The sequence below is a fragment of the Trichosurus vulpecula genome, chromosome 6 (genome assembly GCF_011100635.1).
Source record: "Trichosurus vulpecula isolate mTriVul1 chromosome 6, mTriVul1.pri, whole genome shotgun sequence".
NCBI lineage: Eukaryota > Metazoa > Chordata > Mammalia > Diprotodontia > Phalangeridae > Trichosurus > Trichosurus vulpecula.
This window is the reverse complement of record NC_050578.1, coordinates 19,815,846-19,834,292: the sequence shown is the minus strand read 5'-3', so window position 1 is coordinate 19,834,292 and position 18,447 is coordinate 19,815,846. Positions and strand designations below refer to the sequence as shown.

General features: G+C 38.5%; 1 protein-coding gene across 1 annotated transcript in view; it reads right to left on the bottom strand.

Moving 5' to 3' along the window:
• Positions 1 to 15,091: 15,091 nt before the first annotated feature.
• Positions 15,092 to 18,447, bottom strand: part of NEIL3 (nei like DNA glycosylase 3) — a 67,968-nt gene continuing 64,612 nt past the window's right edge. Inside the window, exons 9-10 of the mRNA XM_036764622.1 lie at positions 16,860 to 17,034; positions 15,092 to 15,542 (exon numbers count right to left, since the gene is read on the bottom strand). Coding sequence (XP_036620517.1) covers positions 15,360 to 15,542; positions 16,860 to 17,034 — 358 coding nt within the window. The 3' untranslated portion in view covers positions 15,092 to 15,359. The remainder of the gene's footprint in view (positions 15,543 to 16,859; positions 17,035 to 18,447) is intronic.

Below are 18,447 nucleotides of genomic sequence, written 5' to 3'. Positions count from 1 at the left end.
TCAAAAGAGTTCACTTTTTTAAAAGTTAGTTGGCAATCCATCAGGGCCACCTAATTATTGCCCTAGTATTTGTTTAAATATAGCAGAGTCCCTGGATTTCAGAAGAATTATCACAATGGGATATAGAAAATAGGCAGAAGGGCAGTTTAGACCCACCTCCAGTGGTTTAAGTTTGGAAGGGAAAGGATGAGTGGTTTGTAATGAATCAAAGTCAAGTGAAAAAAAGTGATTTAGCAAAGCAAAGCCGGCAGAACAAAAGTGCAAATGTGGCTCAGGAGCAAAGAGTCTCTGGAGTGATGAGAAGGAAGTATGGTAGCCATTTTTGAGTTGACTTTTTTATTTTACTCACCCTCATGTAGCTGAGCTTTCACCCAAGCCAGGGGCATTTTGAGTGTTTCCCTGGATATAGAAGGTGAGACTCCAGATTAGTGGAGAGAATGCAGAGCTTGATGTGATGGTGTATAAGGACATAAGGTGCATAAGGACACTAGGTGATGCCAGATACTCTCCAAGAGAGATCTGTAGAGCAAGGAGAAAAAAAAAAAAAAAACTTTGGAGAAACCAACCTCTTAATGAAATCCTGATTTCCAGCCTGCTTCCCTAGAGACTTGGTAGATTTTCCCCCTTGGTAAGACTGAGGTTCCTTTCTTGGTTTGAACCGAGGTTTCATCTTCCTCCTAGAAAAATAAAAGCTCATTTAATCTTATGTATTCTATGGCATATTATAGTCTGTATAACTTCTCCAATTTCTATTTCCTATTTTCTTGGATAAATGAGCTCGCTCCTATTATTCTCTATTTGGGATGGTCTTTTCTGTGAAAAGTATTTGGGTGAAAGACTGGCAAGGGTAAACTTAATGACTTGTGACCAGGGAAATGGTTTTTTGTTTCTAATCAGACATATTTACAGACTAGCAAAGACACACACACAAACGCATGTATACATGTGCATGTGTATATGTAGACATAGATATAGACATATCTATTTCTAGAGACACATACACACATATAGTAGGAGTGGAAATATAAATCTAGCTCAATAGACCTTCGGAGATAGGTGAGGAGGGCAGGAAGTACCTAAACTTTGCTCTTCTGCTCCCCTCAGTGTGGCAATTATAGTCCATAGTTTTGTTGTCCAGGGGTTGTCCAGATTCCAGAGACATCTATTCATACTGCCCATGAGGGTCATTTATGTAGCCCGTGTGGTCGTACGTATCTAATATAAGTATGTACACACCTTACACTTGGACTACTCCTAAAGAGCTGTAATGTCATTAGTGTATGGTTATATATACACAGAGGTTAAATGACTTTCCCACAGTCACAGCTAGTATCAGAGGTCTATAGGATCAGAGGTTGAAAAAGAAGCTCATGGAATATAACTCCCTGCATAAATAGTAAAGCAGTATAGCTTGAACTCAAACCCAAATTTAGATTCATAAACACAATGAGTTCTAGAGCTAAAAGGAACCTTAGTGGTCTTCTGGTGTAATGCTAGCATTTTACAGAGGTGGAAGGCCAGCTGCTGGCTTCACTTCCAGGGCTCTTTCCACTGTACTCCACTGCCTAATATTTGAAAGGCAGTTCTCATGCTTATCCTAAGCCTTTCTCTTTTCTAGGCTTAAAGAAGAGTCTCTATCAAAGCTGAAAAGCTTGTCATGAATTATGCTCCTTGTCACTTCAAATGTAACTAAGTTTTCAAAACCTGGAGCTCTGTAAACAATCCCATTCAGAAGTGACACATGGGAGTGGGAAAAGCAAATTGAAACTCAAAAACACAACCAAGTAGAAATGATACACATGGGAACGAATGGCCTCTTTAAAATTTTCTTTAAAGATCATCCCTATTCCAGATCCCATTTTGAGTCCATCTTTTAGCACCTTGCTCCACATCAGTCATCCTTTGCAATAATTTAAAATCATTTATTGATGGAGCCCTCTTCTTGATATTATCCTCTCTCATACCTACAGCATGAAAATATTAGAAATTTCATCTGAGGGAATTCTGCAAATGAAGGAGATGGAGTATTTGGCAAAAGTTTGAATTTGTTGCCCATCTGTTTTGTTTTGACGTTCCTGTTACAAACCACACTTGATAAACCTCCTTTCTGTTTGAAGTCCCCATGACTGATAAAAAATGGAATACTTGAGTTTATGCAGCTGTTCACAAGCTAATTATCTGCAATCATTTCTGATTACTTAATAGGCCATGGTAGGATGTGTGTTTGTTGCTATGTTTGAGTTTACACATCAGGCTTTAATGTGCTGATATGGTTAATTGTTGCACTCACTGCTGCCTGCTAATAGACCATTCCTGGAAATGAGACCATATCTCAATGGAATTTGCTTGTTTATTTTAAATAAATAATAACTACAAGCTCAGATCCAAGATCCAGTGTTTACCAGTTTAAGAATGCACTTTTTAGTGCCGTATCATTTCTAATGCATTTAAATTATTCAAGTTTGGAGAAAATGAGTTATTAAACTAATGAGTCAATAACCCACTCAAATACTTAGATGTAACATTTTTCTGCACTGTTCCGTTTCCTAAATTGCTTTCTTTCATTGATAACGAAATAAATTTTTTTAAACGTTGCCAAACAAGTTATGTGTAGTAGAATAATGAGATAAATAAATACATATTAAAAGTAGACAAGTATTTATTAAAATATAAACTGAGATACCTATGCTAATGATTTGGAGTTGCATGTATGTTCATCACCTAGATATAGAAATGTTGCCTAAGGACACCTGATTTCTTTAGCAGTTTATCCATTTTATGAGTATCTAGTTTACAAATCTATATTAAAACTATGGATTTCATTTTTCTTTCCCTATCCCTGCTTGCAGTTCTATATGCTAAAGAGTAATGAAATGTATCCATTCTAAGCATTTCTGGATAATAAACTTTTCGAGGACACAGATTATATCTTATTTATCTCTGAATCTCCCCATTAGAATGTGCATTCCTTCAGAGTAAGGATTGTATTTGTAACCCCTAGTGCTTAGCACACTGCCTAGCACATAAAGTGCTTAATAAATTCTTCCTGACTGATAGCTTACCCTTCTAGCCTTTGGTTCCCAAGATAGCTTCTCTAATTTCTCCCTATATTTGGGAGAAATCAACATCACTATCAAGAAATACATAGGTTGAATTTTTTTCCATTTGTAATTTGTACTCAATGTTCCGGAAAAGGTGTGACCTAGCCTGTATCTTCTTCTCTCGGCCCCATTCCCTTCTATGCCCATTTAGGAGTGTGTATGAGAAAGGAAGCCTGAGGGCAGGTAAAGGATAAGGAGCAGAATAAAGATGGAAAAGTGTCTTTAATTGATTTAATCAGTTAATATCAGCTCAGTACTGTTTGTGATAAAATATTTTAAAAAGTCTCCTTGCATTAAGATCTCTAGTTTGCTGTTTATTAATTATATTCCATTTTTATAAGGACATGGATTTTATTGCTATATTTCCAGTAAGTTACTGGTCTTCTCTCTTGCTATTTTTGACTTTTTCTTTCTGCTCCTCTCTAAAGTACCAAATTTGGCAGATCTGTGGTGGTGGTTTTCCTCCTTTCCCTCTATTTTTAAGGCCTCCTTGATAAGATTTTTTTTTAATTTTAATTTTTTTTAAGCATTGACTCTCCTTTCTACCTCCCCTCTACCAGCCACTGGGGGAAAAAAAAGAAAAAGGAAATTTTTAACAAATATGCATAGTCAAAACAAATTCCCATACTGGCAATGTCCAAAAAATGTGACTTATTTGGCAGTTGGTCCAACACCCCTCTGTCAGGGAGTGGGTAGCATGGAGTTACACACGCATGGAATTTCTGCTTCTAGGGAGAGAGGAATTCAGGAGCTTCTTCTGCCTTCATCCTGTGCAGACTCACACCCATCGCTGCCTTGCCTTGCTTGAGAAACCACTGAGGCTGAGCCATACTCCATAGCTGAAAGGAGCCAATAAGGAACAGTAAAGCGGGAGGAAGAAAAGCAGTCCCCTACTCCACTTTAACCAACAGAGAGCAGCAGGTCAACAGGAACTGGAGGTGGGAACATTAGTCACAAGAAGTCTTCTTATGTGAGACTAAGTGAGAAGATTTATGTAGAAGAGGATTATTAACCAGTTTTGTGTCGTGAATCCCCGTAGCAATCTAGAGAAGCCTAAGGAGCCTGTCTCAGAATAACGTTTTTAAATGCATAAAATATTGGCCATGGAGTTACACACATGGAGTTGCTGCTTCCAGGGAGATTGAGGCTGGTGAATTCTTAAGCTTGGGAGTTCTGAACCATAGTGGGCTAATCTGATCAGGTGTTTGCACCGAATCCAGCATCGACATGGTAAGCTTTTGCAGTGGGGGGGGGAACAGGGGAGCAGGGAACAGGGTTACCCAAGTGGTGAACGGGTTCAGGTCAGAAATCAGCAGGTCAAAGTTTCTGTGCTAATCAGTAGTAAGATTGTACTGGAGAATAGCCCCTGCACTTCCAAACTGAGTGAGATAGAATAATTTTGGCATCTATTAAAACTTAACAAAGGGGAAAAAATGCATCTTTACATAGGACTACAAAGGAACATAAAGGTTAGTGGAAATAAAGATGTGATTCTCCCCCCTCCCCATCCAAGTTCACAGATTCCCTGAAATCTATTCACAGACCCTTTGGGATTCCATGGACCTCTGGTTAAGAACCCCTGACAGACTAATGAGCCTAAAAATTACTCAAAGGATTATTTTCTGGTTGTTTTTCTCCTTTTTAAACATTATTTTCTTTAGAAACGCTGTGAGCTTTGTGCTTGCAATAAGTGAATTGGTCTCAATTCACCATGGAGAATGCCATCAATATATTTTTTTCAACTATCTTGGGTGAACTCAAGAAGAAAATCCCTCAAAGTTTACCTCGAGTTCTTTGTGCCACTGCAGTCCAAGACACAAGGGTCACACCCTTGTTCTTTGCTAAATTTTAATAGATACCAGAATTATTCAGGTGCTTTGAATCTCTCACTTGGTCTTCTGGTCATGAAGGGTTGCTCTTTTCTAGATCATTTATGGTCTATGCTTTCCCAATAAGGAGTGGAAAGAAAGGGAGAGATCACTTGGGTATATTCAAATTTTGCCCAAGCAATCCCACAATCCACAGTACACGGAAGCCTATTAAAGAAGGGAGAAATAAGAGCTATGAGGCTTATTAGAGTCCTGGGAAAGCCTGAACATTGCACTGGGGAGTGGGGTGAGGGCAGGGGGTAGGGGATGGGGGTAGCAGTAAGCTTTCTATAGCTAGGTTAATACCCTGCCTCTGAGACCATAGGCACAGTCTCATCTCTCAGAGGCTTAGTTTCTTAAGATGTAAAGATGGAGACAATAATACTTCTTTCCCAAGGTTATTATTGTGAGGATCAAAAGATATGGGTGTGTGTGTGTGTGTGTGTGTGTGTGTGTGTATGAAATGCTTTGCAAAACAAACTGTTACATAAAATCAATTACTTATTTGATAATTTGGATAGTTCTAAAAAGCCAAGGGTTAATCAATTAAGGTTAAATTTGCTATGCACCAAGTGGGATCCTGCCTTTTAACAGCAAACAAATGCTGGTTAATCCTGTAGTCCATTGGTTGCCTCAAGTGAGCCAAATCCAGCCTATCACCTGCTTTTGTACAGACCCAACTAAGAATGATTTTTAAAATTTTCAATAAAAATTTTGCCATTCTTGTCAGCCCCATAACAGACTACCACATGATGTGATATAGGGTAAACTTGGTGAAATGGGCATTGTGGTCTGTATTTTTTGTTTCACCATTAATTACTGAAAGTGCTTAAGTGGGTCCTTGCACCCTGTTGGTATAAATGGGCTCTAGTCCCAGCCCTGAAACTACATGACCACATGACCTTGGACAAATGACTATCTCTCTAGGCCTTAATTTCCTTTCTTAAATAAAATGAGGGTTTTGGACTGTTGTTCAGTTTTTTCCAGTTGTGTCTGATTCTTCATGACCCCATTTAGGGTTTTCTTGGCAAAGGTAGTGGAATGGTTTGCCATTTCCTTCTCCAGCTCATTTTACAGATGAAGAAACTGAGGTAAGCAGGGTTAAATGACTTGCCCAGGGTCACATACCTACTAAGTGTCTGAGGCCAGGTTTGAACTCACAAAGATGAGTCTTCCTGATTCCAGGCCCAGCACTCTATATACCCTGCCACCTACTCTCTGGACTTACCAGTCCACTTAAACGACTCCCAAAGAACAGAAAATGCTCAAACTCTTTTTGAGGGTTATGGATCTAGAGCCAGAAGGGACTACAAAGGCCATAAAAGTACACTCCTTCCCATTTCACAGATAAGGAAAGTTGTATCTTGCTTGAGGTAACACAATCATCAGAGGCAGAATTTGAACCCAGGTCCTCAGGCTCCAGTTAGTGTCAGGCCACCTCCTTGCTATGCCCCAATGACTTTTTCTGAGGGGGTTCTAACCTTCCCTTTTCAAATTTCTCAGTTAGCAGAATTCTGAATCTAGAAATTGAAAGTTCCTCAGGTTAGCTTTGTGAGATGACTTGCTCATTGAGACTTATAACCTAACTTAGTCATCTGACTTAATTTCTTATCAAATGAGGTAATTAGCACATGTGTACACACACAAAGAAGGCTCTGGAGTCAGGGGACTTGGGTTCAAATCCTAGCATTGATGACTGTTACCTATGTGACTTTGCGCATGTTAAACAACCTCCCTAGATCTCAGCTTCCTCACCTGTGAAAAAAACAAGAGGGATGGACTATTTATCAATAACAGTCAATGGGAATTTATTAGGAGGAAATATGTGACAGGTACTGTGCTAAGTGCTGGGGATAGAAAAAAGGTAGAAGCCACTCACTGCTCCTGAGGTCCTTTCCAGCTCTAACTCTGTGATCATTAAGCTTTTTAAATAACTTCCTTTGCAACCTAACTGTATGATGGCTGAGCAAGTATTGTCTTAATTATCTTAATGAGGAAACTGGGGCATGGTGAGGCTAACTAGCTTGTCTCTGATCACACAGCAAGTAAGCGTCAAAGCCAAGACCCAATACCACATCTCCCCAAGTACAGCATTTTTGCTACTCTATCACATGCAGAACATGGGCATCACGAGTAATAATTACCATCTATTCATCTTCTTTCTGTGATCTAATACAATGAAGCATAAAAGTGGAGTTATTTTTATCTCTTCTTCCTTTTCTGTGAATCCATACCCTCTAATCTGATTAGTTTGGGTCTATCTCCTTGTAAGCTTATTTCTCTGAAATTGCTCAAGAAAATGACAATTGTGAGAACTGTCATTTAAATTACTAGAAAGATTCAGCAGCCTTTAATCACCGCAGATTTTCCCTCATTTGTAATAAACTCAAAATACTCTCTTTAGATGACATTTAAGTGGAATTTGTTTGAAGAGTGTTAGCAAGGTTAAAAAATGTGTAACAGCAACTGACAGACTGTGTAAAAAATCTACAGGGACTCAGATTAGAACATATTTTTATTTCAGGTCCTACACCCATTGAACTTCTCAGCAATACTAACATATGCGTGCAGTGACACAAAATTCAGCCCATGGAAAGAAGGGGAACTTACAGAAGAATCAGAATCCTCCCAGGAAAATCTAAAAAGGGCATAGCTACCTAAAATAAAGTGTCCATCTTCACCATTCCCAGACTTGAAGTTTGTATTCCAACTAAACAATTTACCCATCCAAATATATATTTAAAAGTAATTTAGGAGATAAGATGTTTTATGAGCTATTTATTTACAGAGAGGAGAGTCATATGAAAGTGCATTATAGTTAGAGCCAGAAGGTCTGGGTGCAAGGTCCAGCTCTGCTTCCTAATGATTTGACTAAAGTTGTCACCTCTCTGAGCCTGTTTCCTCATCTGGAAAATTGAGCCAAACCTCCTACTACCAACTTGTAAGAAAAAGTGCTTTGTAAATCTTAAAGTCTCCCACACCTCCAAAAACTGCTTGTTAATTTCATTGGTGTGGGGAACTCCTGGAGAAGGAAATTCCTTTCACCAATACAGGCTTGCACCTACAATGCCATTTATAGTGTTAGAGAACTGCCTGGGGAAACAGGTTAAATGACCTGCTCAGTCACACAGGCAGTATATGTCAGATACTGGCTTTGATAGAGAGAACTCAGGTCTTCCTGACCCTGAGGCAAACTCTCTACTATACCACAATTCTCTCCTCAAACTTGAAAGCAGATTGGGGCTGGACCTGTGATTTCATTGGTATAAGGAACTTCTAGGTGAGGAAATTCTCTCTACCATGCAAGTTAGCACATTCTTTGCAATTTATAAGTTTTAGAGAGTTACATAGAAAACGGAGAGGTTAAGTTGCTTGTGAACTATTTTTTCTACATGTTTTTCCCCGAAATTAGAATGCAGAAAGCTTTCACCCTCACATTTCCAAGTTTAGTATATTTTCTATACAGAAAGAGGAGAGGAAAAGGGATTCCAAAGAAGGGAGAATGGAAGATTGTCTTAAGTAAGGAATGTTTCATTTGAATGATTCCGGAGGTAGGGCAAAATGGGGTGGAGGTGGGAGGTGAGAGGAGCTTTAATTCATGAGATTGTTTGGGGGGAGTGTGGAAAGAAGGACCTGAGGAAAATAGGTTGTTCCTACAAAACTTGGCCAGAAGATCTGATATTAATTCTGACTGGCCCAGGTAATATAACCCCTACTTTTTGTCACTGTTCCTTCCAAATCTCTCCCAGGAAAGCAAGGCAGGGTGCTACATGCACCTTACCTATTGAAATCCCCTTCCAAAGGAAAGAATGTAGTTACTTCACATCTGAGGCCCATGGAACCATTCAAAGGGGTGTTGGGGCAATTGTGCTATCTAATCCCCTTGCTTGGCTCAGCCCCCTGAACCTTGAGGGCCAGCAGTCCCCTTAACAAACCTTCACACAGTGGTGCTCAGGGAAAAACTTGGGAAAAAAACCTGTTTAAAAAGGATTGCTATTTTAAGGATTGCTATTCCATATAATGTGGAGATTCCATCTGCACTCATCACCTTTCTTATGGTATTTGGTGGCTCATTTATCCCAAGTACATGACCTCCACTTGTAGGAATTTCTCATTTGTCCCTTTTCCCACTTCCCAAACTGTGGATGGCTCAATCAGCACCATGGGCACAGTTCAGTTCTAGGAACTGAGGTTATGAATAGTCCAAGAGGCAGTAATAGACTACCAATTAGGACACCTCTGTCACTTACATCTATAGTTAACAGTTAAGATGAACAGCTTTGTATAATCTTTTTATTCCAAATCTATGAAAACCAGAAAAGTATTACTACAGAATTGAGGGGAGGGGTGTATAGACTTATCATTTTATCCATTTAGGAAATTCCCAGCGCAACTACAACTAATAGTCTTAGAAAGTTACCTTGAGGTACTAAGAGATTAAGCAATTTGCGGAGACTTTCACAACCAGTATGAGTCAGAGGAGAGACTTTTAATCATTTAATCTATCAGTCAATACACTTTTATTGCCTACTATATATCAGGAATAGAGCTAATCAATAAAGACAGAAGTGAAAGTCCCTCCCCTCATGGAGCTTACATTTTATTGGGGGAGACATGTATTTGTACATGTGTGTGTATGTTTATGTGTATGTGTACGTAAACATTTATAGGTACTAGACCTGTGATGTCACTGATTAGAGAATTATTGGGTGAGGAAGCTTCCTCTTGCAATACTGGCAGCACCTTTTTTGAAACGCAGTCTTAGAAAGTTACCTAAAATATTGGGAAGTTAAATGATTTGCCTAAAGTCACATGGCCAGGTTTTGTTTTTTTTCTCATAGGCAGGATTTGAATTTAGGTCTTCCAGATGTCAAGATTAGCTCTCTATCCATAAGACCACAGGTCTGCTCAAGTATTAATAGATTATATACTTTTCTTTCTCTCATACAGTTCTTCAACATGACCTTTTATTCTTGGACTTCTGAATTCCTCCTTGGTTATATGTTGCAGTCTGCTCAAATGCACCATGTGACTTTCCATTGCCCTTTGTATGATGCTCATTTTTAGTTCTTGAGATACAGTGGTATTCTGGGTCTTGCTGCCATACAGCAATACCAGGAAAATGTTCCCATTGAAAAGGTAGACCTTTTAGAAGGTGGCTGGAAAGCAGAGACTAGTGCGAGCTCCCCACCAAGTCCCTCCAAAAACCTATAAAAAATGGCTCTGAACCAATTCTAGAACTGCAGAACCCACAAAAGAGCAGAGAGAAGCAGGGCTCCAGCCCAGGACAGCCTGGATGATTGCTGGGTGAGGTCTTTCGCCCACGGAGCTGGGAACAGAGCAGAGTGGAGCAGAGCCCAGCGTGGGCAATGCGGACCAACCAGGCCAGGAGCTGGGTGAAGCAGGCCCTAGCGCCCTGAATCAGCAAGCTGCAGCAGTTGCCAGACTTCTCAACCCACAAACACCAAAGACAACAGAGAACCTTAGTGGGAAAAGCTGCTGGAGACAGAGTGAAAAAAAATTAGGCCACTGCCCTGGGGGCAGCGGAGGTGGGGCAGCTACAGAACTACCACTGCAGTTTCTTCCAGCCCCAGGCCCACCTGGTGGGAGGAATTAAGTGGCAGATCAGAGCAGGAGTGCACAGCCTGCTGAAGATCTAAGTCCAGTCCAGGTTGGGGGTTTTTGGGGAAGGAGGAGTGCTGGTGTGGCAGAGCTGGCTTTAATAGCTCTGAAATCAAAAGCGTATCCTCCCAAGCTTGGAACATAGTACTCTTTGCTCTACAAGCAGTCATAGCCTGCTGAAAAAGTCAAGGGTCAAGTAAGTTGGCTGGGAACATGGCCAGGCAGCGAAAACACACCCAGATTCAGTCTCAGACTTTGGAATGTTTCTTTGGTGACAAAGAAGGCCAAAACATACAGCCAGAAGAACAAACTCAACAAACTCAAAGAGCCTTCATCAAACACCTCCAAGAAAAACATGAACTGGTCTCAGGCCATGGAAGAGCTCAAAAAGGAGTTGGAAAAGCAAGTTAGAGAAGTAGAGGAAAAACTGGGAAGAGAAATGAGAAGGATGAGAGAAAACCATGAAAAACAAGTCAATGACTTGCTAAAAGAGACCCCCCAAAATACTGAAAAATATACTGAAGAAAACAACACCTTAAAAAATAGACTAACCCAAATGGCAAAAGAGCTCCAAAAAGCCAATGAAGAGAAGAATTCCTTGAAAGGCAGAATTAGCCAAATGGAAAAGGAGGTCCAAAAGACCACTGAAGAAAATACTACCTTAAAAATTAGATTGGAGCAAGTGGAAGCTAGTGACTTTATGAGAAATCAAGATATTATAAAACAGAACCAAAGGAATGAAAAAGTGGAAGACCAGGTCAAATATCTCATTGGAAAAACCACTGACCTGGAAAATAGATCCAGGAGAGATAATTTAAAAATTCTTGGACTACCTGAAAGCCATGATCAAAAAAAGAGCCTAGATATCATCTTTCAAGAAATTATCAAGGAGAACTGCCCTGATATTCTAGAGCCACAGGGCAAAATAGAAATTGAAAGAATCCATTGATCGCCTCCTCAAATAGATCCCAAAAAGAAATCTCCTAGGAATATTGTCGCCAAATTCCAGAGCTCCCAGATCAAGGAGAAAATACTGCAAGCAGCCAGAAAGAAACAATTTGAGTATTGTGGAAACCCAATCAGAATAACTCAAGATCTGGCAGCTTCTACATTAAGGGATCGAAGGGCTTGGAATATGATATTCCGGAGGTCAATGGAGCTAGGATTAAAACCTAGAATCACCTACCCAGCAAAACTGAGTATCATGCTCCAAGGCAAAATATGGACTTTCAATAAAATAGAGGACTTTCAAGCTTTCTCAGTGAAAAGACCAGAACTGAATAGAAAATTTGACTTTCAAACATAAGAATCAAGAGAAGCATGAAAAGGTAATCAAGAAACAGAAATTGCAAGGGACTTACTAAAGTTGAACAGTCTTGTTTACATTCCTACATGGAAAGATGATGTGTATGATTCATGAGACCTCAGCATTAGGGTAGCTGAAGGGAATATGCATATATATATATGTGTGTGTGTGTGTGTGTGTGTGTATGTATGTGTATGTATGTATATATGTATGTGTGTGTGTATATATATATATATATATATATATATATATAGAGAGAGAGAGAGAGAGAGAGAGAGAGAGAGGGCACAGGGTGAGTTGAAGATGAAGGGAAGATATCTAAAAGAAAAAAAAATCAAATTAAGGGATGAGCGAGGAATATATTGAGAGAGGGAGAAAGGGAGAGATAGATTGGGGTAAATTATCTTGCATAAAAGTGGCAAGAAAAAGCAGTTCTGTAGGAAGAGAAGAGAAGGCAGGTGAGGGGGAATGAGTGAATCTTGCCCTCATCAGATTTGGCCTGAGGAGGGAATACCATACACACTCAATTGGGTATCTTACCCCACAGGAAAGAAGGAGGAAGAAGATAAAAAAGGGGAGATGATAGAAGGGAGGGCAGACGGGGGTAGGAGGTAATCAAAAACAAACACTTTCGAAAAGGGACAGGGTCAAGGGGGAAAATTGGATAAAGAGGGATAGGTTAGGAAGGAGCAAAATATAGTTAATCTTTCACAGCATGAGTACTGTGGAAGGGTTATACATAATGATACGCATGTGGCCTATGTTGAATTGCTTGGCTTCTTAGGGAGGGTGGGTGGGAAGGGAAAAGGGGAGAGAATTTAGAACTCAAAGTTTTAAAAACAGATGTTCAAAAACAAAACAAAACAAAAAAGCTTTTGCATGCAACTAGAAAATAAGATACACAGGCAATGGGGCATAGAAATTTATCTTGCCCTATAAGAAAGGAAGGGAAAAGGGGACGGGAGGGGAGTGGGGTGACAGAATGGAGGGCTGACTGGGGAACAGGGCAACCAGAATATATGCCGTCTTGGAGTGGGGGGGAGGGTAGAAATGGGGAGAAAATTTGTAATTCAAACTCTTGTGAAAATCAATGCTGAAAACTAAATATATTAAATAAATAAATAAATATCAATGGGAAAAAAAAAGAAAAGAAAAGATGGACCTTTGTCACTAAGGGAAACTTGGGGGTCAGTAATAGTGCTTTGAAAACTCCTGAGAACATTCCAGTTTTCTCTTTTCCTCCCTTTCAACTTTGGAATTATATGTATTATCAGTCCCAGATATACACAGTGTTGAACAAGCTATGTAGGGTGTCCATTCAGAAGCTTGTTAAAATCTGGGCAAGAGACACTCTTCATTCCTTTGGTCTTTTCTGTGTGGTTGGACCGGCCAAACTCCTTTGAGTCAGTAAGTCAATAAACATTTGTTAAGCACATATGACAGGAACTGTGCTAAGCTCTACATGATTACAGATCTCTTCCATGAGACTTTATAATGTTTTGGGGTTTGATGCAATTGACAGGGAATTCTTTTTCAACCTAGAATCTGCTGGATCTCATCCGTCATTATAGCAAATACTTTATGAGACGTTATATCTCCTTGCTTTATGCCTTACCTGATTTTTCTTATCAGCAGGTCACTGAGTAGAATTATTTATTGTTATATATTGCAAAAAACATTGAATGATCTTGATAGATGCTCAGCAGGCACTTGAAAGAGCCCGTAAGACCATTTGTTCCACTGAGTCCAATGCTTTTTCATTATCAGTAAACAATAAAACAATGGGATCTTATATCCTCCCAATCTTTCAGTCAATTGTGAGATGGTAGATATAACTTCATTGTTCAGTATCATTCAGGAAATTCTGCTTGTTCCTTCCTAATACTGCCACTGAAGAGGTCCACAATTCATAGATGGATGACTGTCATAAAGATTTTGTATAGATGGGAGAACAGGCATAGAGGTCGTTAATTGTTCATCTTTTCTCAATTAACTTTTTTTTATCTGTAAGGTCTGAATTTTTTATGCTTTTGATATATTCCCCTGCTTTAGATACCTTGTAAATCAGTCCCTCAATTCCTTCATAATTGCATCATCTTGAGAACCAATCTCCTTTATATGTATACTTGATCCAATCAGGATGCTTTTCCCTTCATTCTTTTCCAAGCTCTTTCTATTTCCTCTGTGGCTTAGAGACTGAATGTTAAGGTCCAGGTGTGGCGTTCCCACTATACTTGATGGAGAAAACAATTTGCATAATGATTTCAGCACGTCTTTTTCATTTTTCTTCTGTTTGTAGTCTTCTTATGAAACATAATGAAATAAAACTATTAAAAGTGAGGTAAAATGAAATAAACAATATTAAAAATAATTTAGCAATAAAAAACTGTTCTCAATAATGATTTTAACAACAGTGTTATGATTAAATGTTTTATTATTTCTGAAAAATTCCTGTTTATGTCCCTGGTGGATAGTGTGAAACTGTAAATAATTGCTAGTATTTGATAAAACAATCATTCTAAAAATGCAGCTAGCTAAGGAGGTGAATTTCAACACTGAAAAATCACTTCCACCAAAGCTATAAACTGAGGCGGTCGTTTCATAGTACTAGGTTAGCTGTAGGGTGTTCTAGTGAAGGGATCTGGTGGGAAGCTTGGAGTATGGTGGGGTTGGGATGGCCAAATTTTCCCAAAAGAGCCTAGGTGACAGTTAAAATTGTCAGGAAGAGATGCTCAGTGAGAGGCTGGGAACTTGCACAGAGCTTGGGGAGGGAGAATAGGGGGCAGGATGGAGGTGAAGTGGAAGAGGGTTCAGTAAAAATGTGTGACAGGAATGATGGTGGTATGTTCGAGACATGTCTTGTCAATGGATATTGTCCATCTTCAGAGGTCACTCATCTAGTCCAACTCCCTTAGTTTTACAAATGTGGAAACTGAGGCTTACAGGTGAAATGACTTGCCTAAGATTATACCAGGAATTACTGGCACGGCTGGAATACAAATTCATCTCTTGTTATTGTCTGCTTCATCATCACTCTCTGCTTTGTCCCTTTGGTGAAGAACAGATGCCAGATATAGCTAAAAAAGATGTCAGTTAGATATCCCCTCTCCAGTCATAGTTCAGGCTTCCATAATTACTATTATGCTAAAAGTGCTTTATTTTTATCATTAAATACATTTATTACACAGGCGGTATTACTATATTTGACAGAATATAATGTCCTCATGCGGAAAAAGTAATATAGAGCAGGAGTACGGGGAAGATTACATACATATACAGAAGAGGCTGGAAGAAATCTATTAAAATCTCTGGACTATCAACAATAATCTTCAAGCATCACAGTGACACTCCCAGTGAACTGTGGCTATTATTTAACAGCAAAATTAAATAAAAAAGGAACTAATACCTTGTTTACCATTTTAAGAAATTAAGAACCAGATAAGCTATACAAGTCAAAAACAATTAGCATCCTGGGATGATCTCTATTCCTGGTCCATTTGGGGCCCACTGAAAGAAATCACACTGTTTATCCTTCCCGAGGGGACACACAAAAAAATTTCTTCCATTATTAGGACCAACTTTCAACACAGTCCTCATGATTGAGCGTTTTCCATGGTTGCAGAATGGAAAAGATAAATCAGCCCACTGAAAAAGAAAACAAAGAGATATTACAAGGCTTATAAAGATGATATAATGATACGTATAATATCTGGGAATAGCTACATTATGATAGCTTTAGAAAGACATGAGTTCTTGCACCCAAGGAGCTTGGTGCCTAAAAAAAGTTAGCCCTTTTTTCTCCATCTTCCCCAATCAGGTAAAATTTCCTGGATGATTTCATTAATTGCCCATTTTAATTAGCTTTTCCAAAAACATTTTTTTACAGGTTTTCCTCTACTTTCATAAAGGTATTAGTGAAAACTATACTGTATCCTGACTGTAAGGCAGGTCTTGGCATTCATGCCACAAGATGTAATGTCTAAGACATACCCAGAATCTAACACATAACAGGTGCTTAAGAAATATTTAGTGATTAATATCTATGATGAATATATAAAGATAAATCCAGTTTCAGGGTTATATCTTTAGAGTCTGAAGTTACCTTAAGGGCCATCTAGTTCAATTCCTTCATATAACTCTGTTATAAGGTGAGGGAGACTCAGAGAGGTTAAAGAGTTTTGCCCATCGTCACACAGCTAGTCAGTATTACAGGCAGAATTTGAAAGCAGGACTTAATGATCCAAATATAGCCTACTTTGGGACAATATTATGTTAAAGCGGAATTTTGAGTACATAGTCCAATATTAAATTCCCCTTATCCAAAAGAGCGGGGAGGGGAGATAGTGGTTAAGATGGACATATCTTTGTGGCATTTTAGGCTACAATGTTTCAGTGAGATTCTAGTGTAGTAATATTGTCAGTCACTAGCATTGATTAAATGTCCAATATCTATAAAAGCTTCCTGTAGCGTAAAACCACACATTTTCTCTCCCATCCTTTATTACTCACACACACACACACACACACACACACACACACACACACACACACACACACGGGGCGGGGGGAAGAGAAGGGCATAGTACAGGAAATCAGGACTGTGACATTCTTATCTCAGATTTGCTATATGAGTAAATCATTTAATCCTATTCTTTATACATAAGCTAAGGATAATACTTTTCTCATGGGGACAAATTAGTGTTTGAAAAGCTCTGTGGAGGAGGGATGTGATAAGTCCTATTAACGGCGTTTTTAATAAACTTTTTGCTGAGTCTCATTGATTTTTAAATTATTCATTATCTAGTCTTCAGAAAGCATAGTGATTTTTTTTTAAATCTTCAAAGGTGTTTGGAGGAAAACTGTTACCTAATTACCCTGTAGTCAATATATGCAAATATTTTTAAAAGGTTATTTTTTTTTAACTATCTTTATTAAGTAATGTTCAATGAACCTTATACTTACTTCAAAAAATCCACACTGGCTTCCTCTCGGTAAAGGACAAGCATAAAACTGCCTGCCCTTGCTTTCTCCATCCTTCCTCACAACTCGGAGAACGCAGAGGAGGTTGTGTTTACGGCAGTGAGGACTGTTAATATTTTTGGTACAAGTGTTATCTGTCCTGTTAACTTGAAGTTCACTGAAATGACAGGTTACAAAATAACTCCAGCTTAATTGCTCCAACGGGTTCATTAACACCACCACTGCCCCCTACCTACAAGAAGCCAACTCCTAATAAAATGGTGAGGAATGGACCTCTGGTCAGCCATAGACAAGAATGTAAATGGCATAAATCTTTTCTATGCCGTTTTGCAAATGATTTTCATGATGTCCAAGATTTCTCTTTACCTAAAGGCCACAATAAATATTCTGAAGAGCAAGGTGATAACTAAAATCTTCATCTAAGACACAAGAATGGCTACATTTGGTTATGTTCCTTTTTCTTGCCCTCCTCCACACTGAAGTGTTGCTACTTTATGACTTTTAAATATTCTCAATTTCTGCTCTCTCCCCTTTTAGCCGTCTTTTCTCTTAAATTTTATTTTTGTCTAATTACCAAGCATTTTATTTTCTCTTTCTTGCCTCCCCCAAATCCCACAAAAAAACCCTTCAATCTTTTCCAATGATTATTTTTTACCTCATAGTAAATGCTAATAAAGAGTTCTTATTGACCATAGAGAACAACCCCTTTACTGTCCAGTTAAGGGTGATTTTCCACATTTCTCCTTGATCAAGGTCGCTTTAATGGTGTCAATCATATCTCAGAAAAAAAGTCTGGCTAGCAGAATAGAGATGGCTATTTTATAAAGCTGCTAGGGAAATTTTATTTTTATGACAACGATATCTAGAGGTAATACATATGTACAGGGAACAAAAGGAAAGACCCAAGGCAGGTCTTTCTAATGTCAGTTTGCAGAATTCTTTCTTTGAAATGGATACTTTCATTATGATCATGATTCTCTATTTTTAAAAATTTTTTATATCTTTTCATAATGCTGTTTTAATAGCTTACTTAGTCTTTTATGGGATCAGTCAGGAAATACTGCTTCCCAGTTATTAAAGCCAAAGGTTAAAAAAACCACAAAGGGAGGTACCCCTTTAAAATAAAAAAAGTCAGCAATAATAATAATGATGATAATAATATGAAATTTTTATCTATAATGTCCAGAGAGACTTTTCTCAGGAATTGCTACATTTTTAAAAATAGTAAATACCATAATGAACTTAATATCTTTTGCATCTAAAACTAAATTGTGCTTTACTCTCTTTTAGAATGGTACAAGGAGCAAGAATAACATCTCAGTGGATCCCAAGTCTTTTACAGTGAGAGACTTCTTCATTCTAACAAAATTTCACCATAACCCATGCTTCAGAATATTTTTAGATTATAGCTTAATGTCACAGAAAATGAGCAGGCATGGATGGACTGCAATCTGTATCACTAAAGGGACTGCCTGTTTGATGAGCTCACAGGCCCTTTTAAATAAATAAAACTACTAATACTAAATTTAGGGCTTATTTTAAAAACCTATATTTTCAAATTGATTTTATT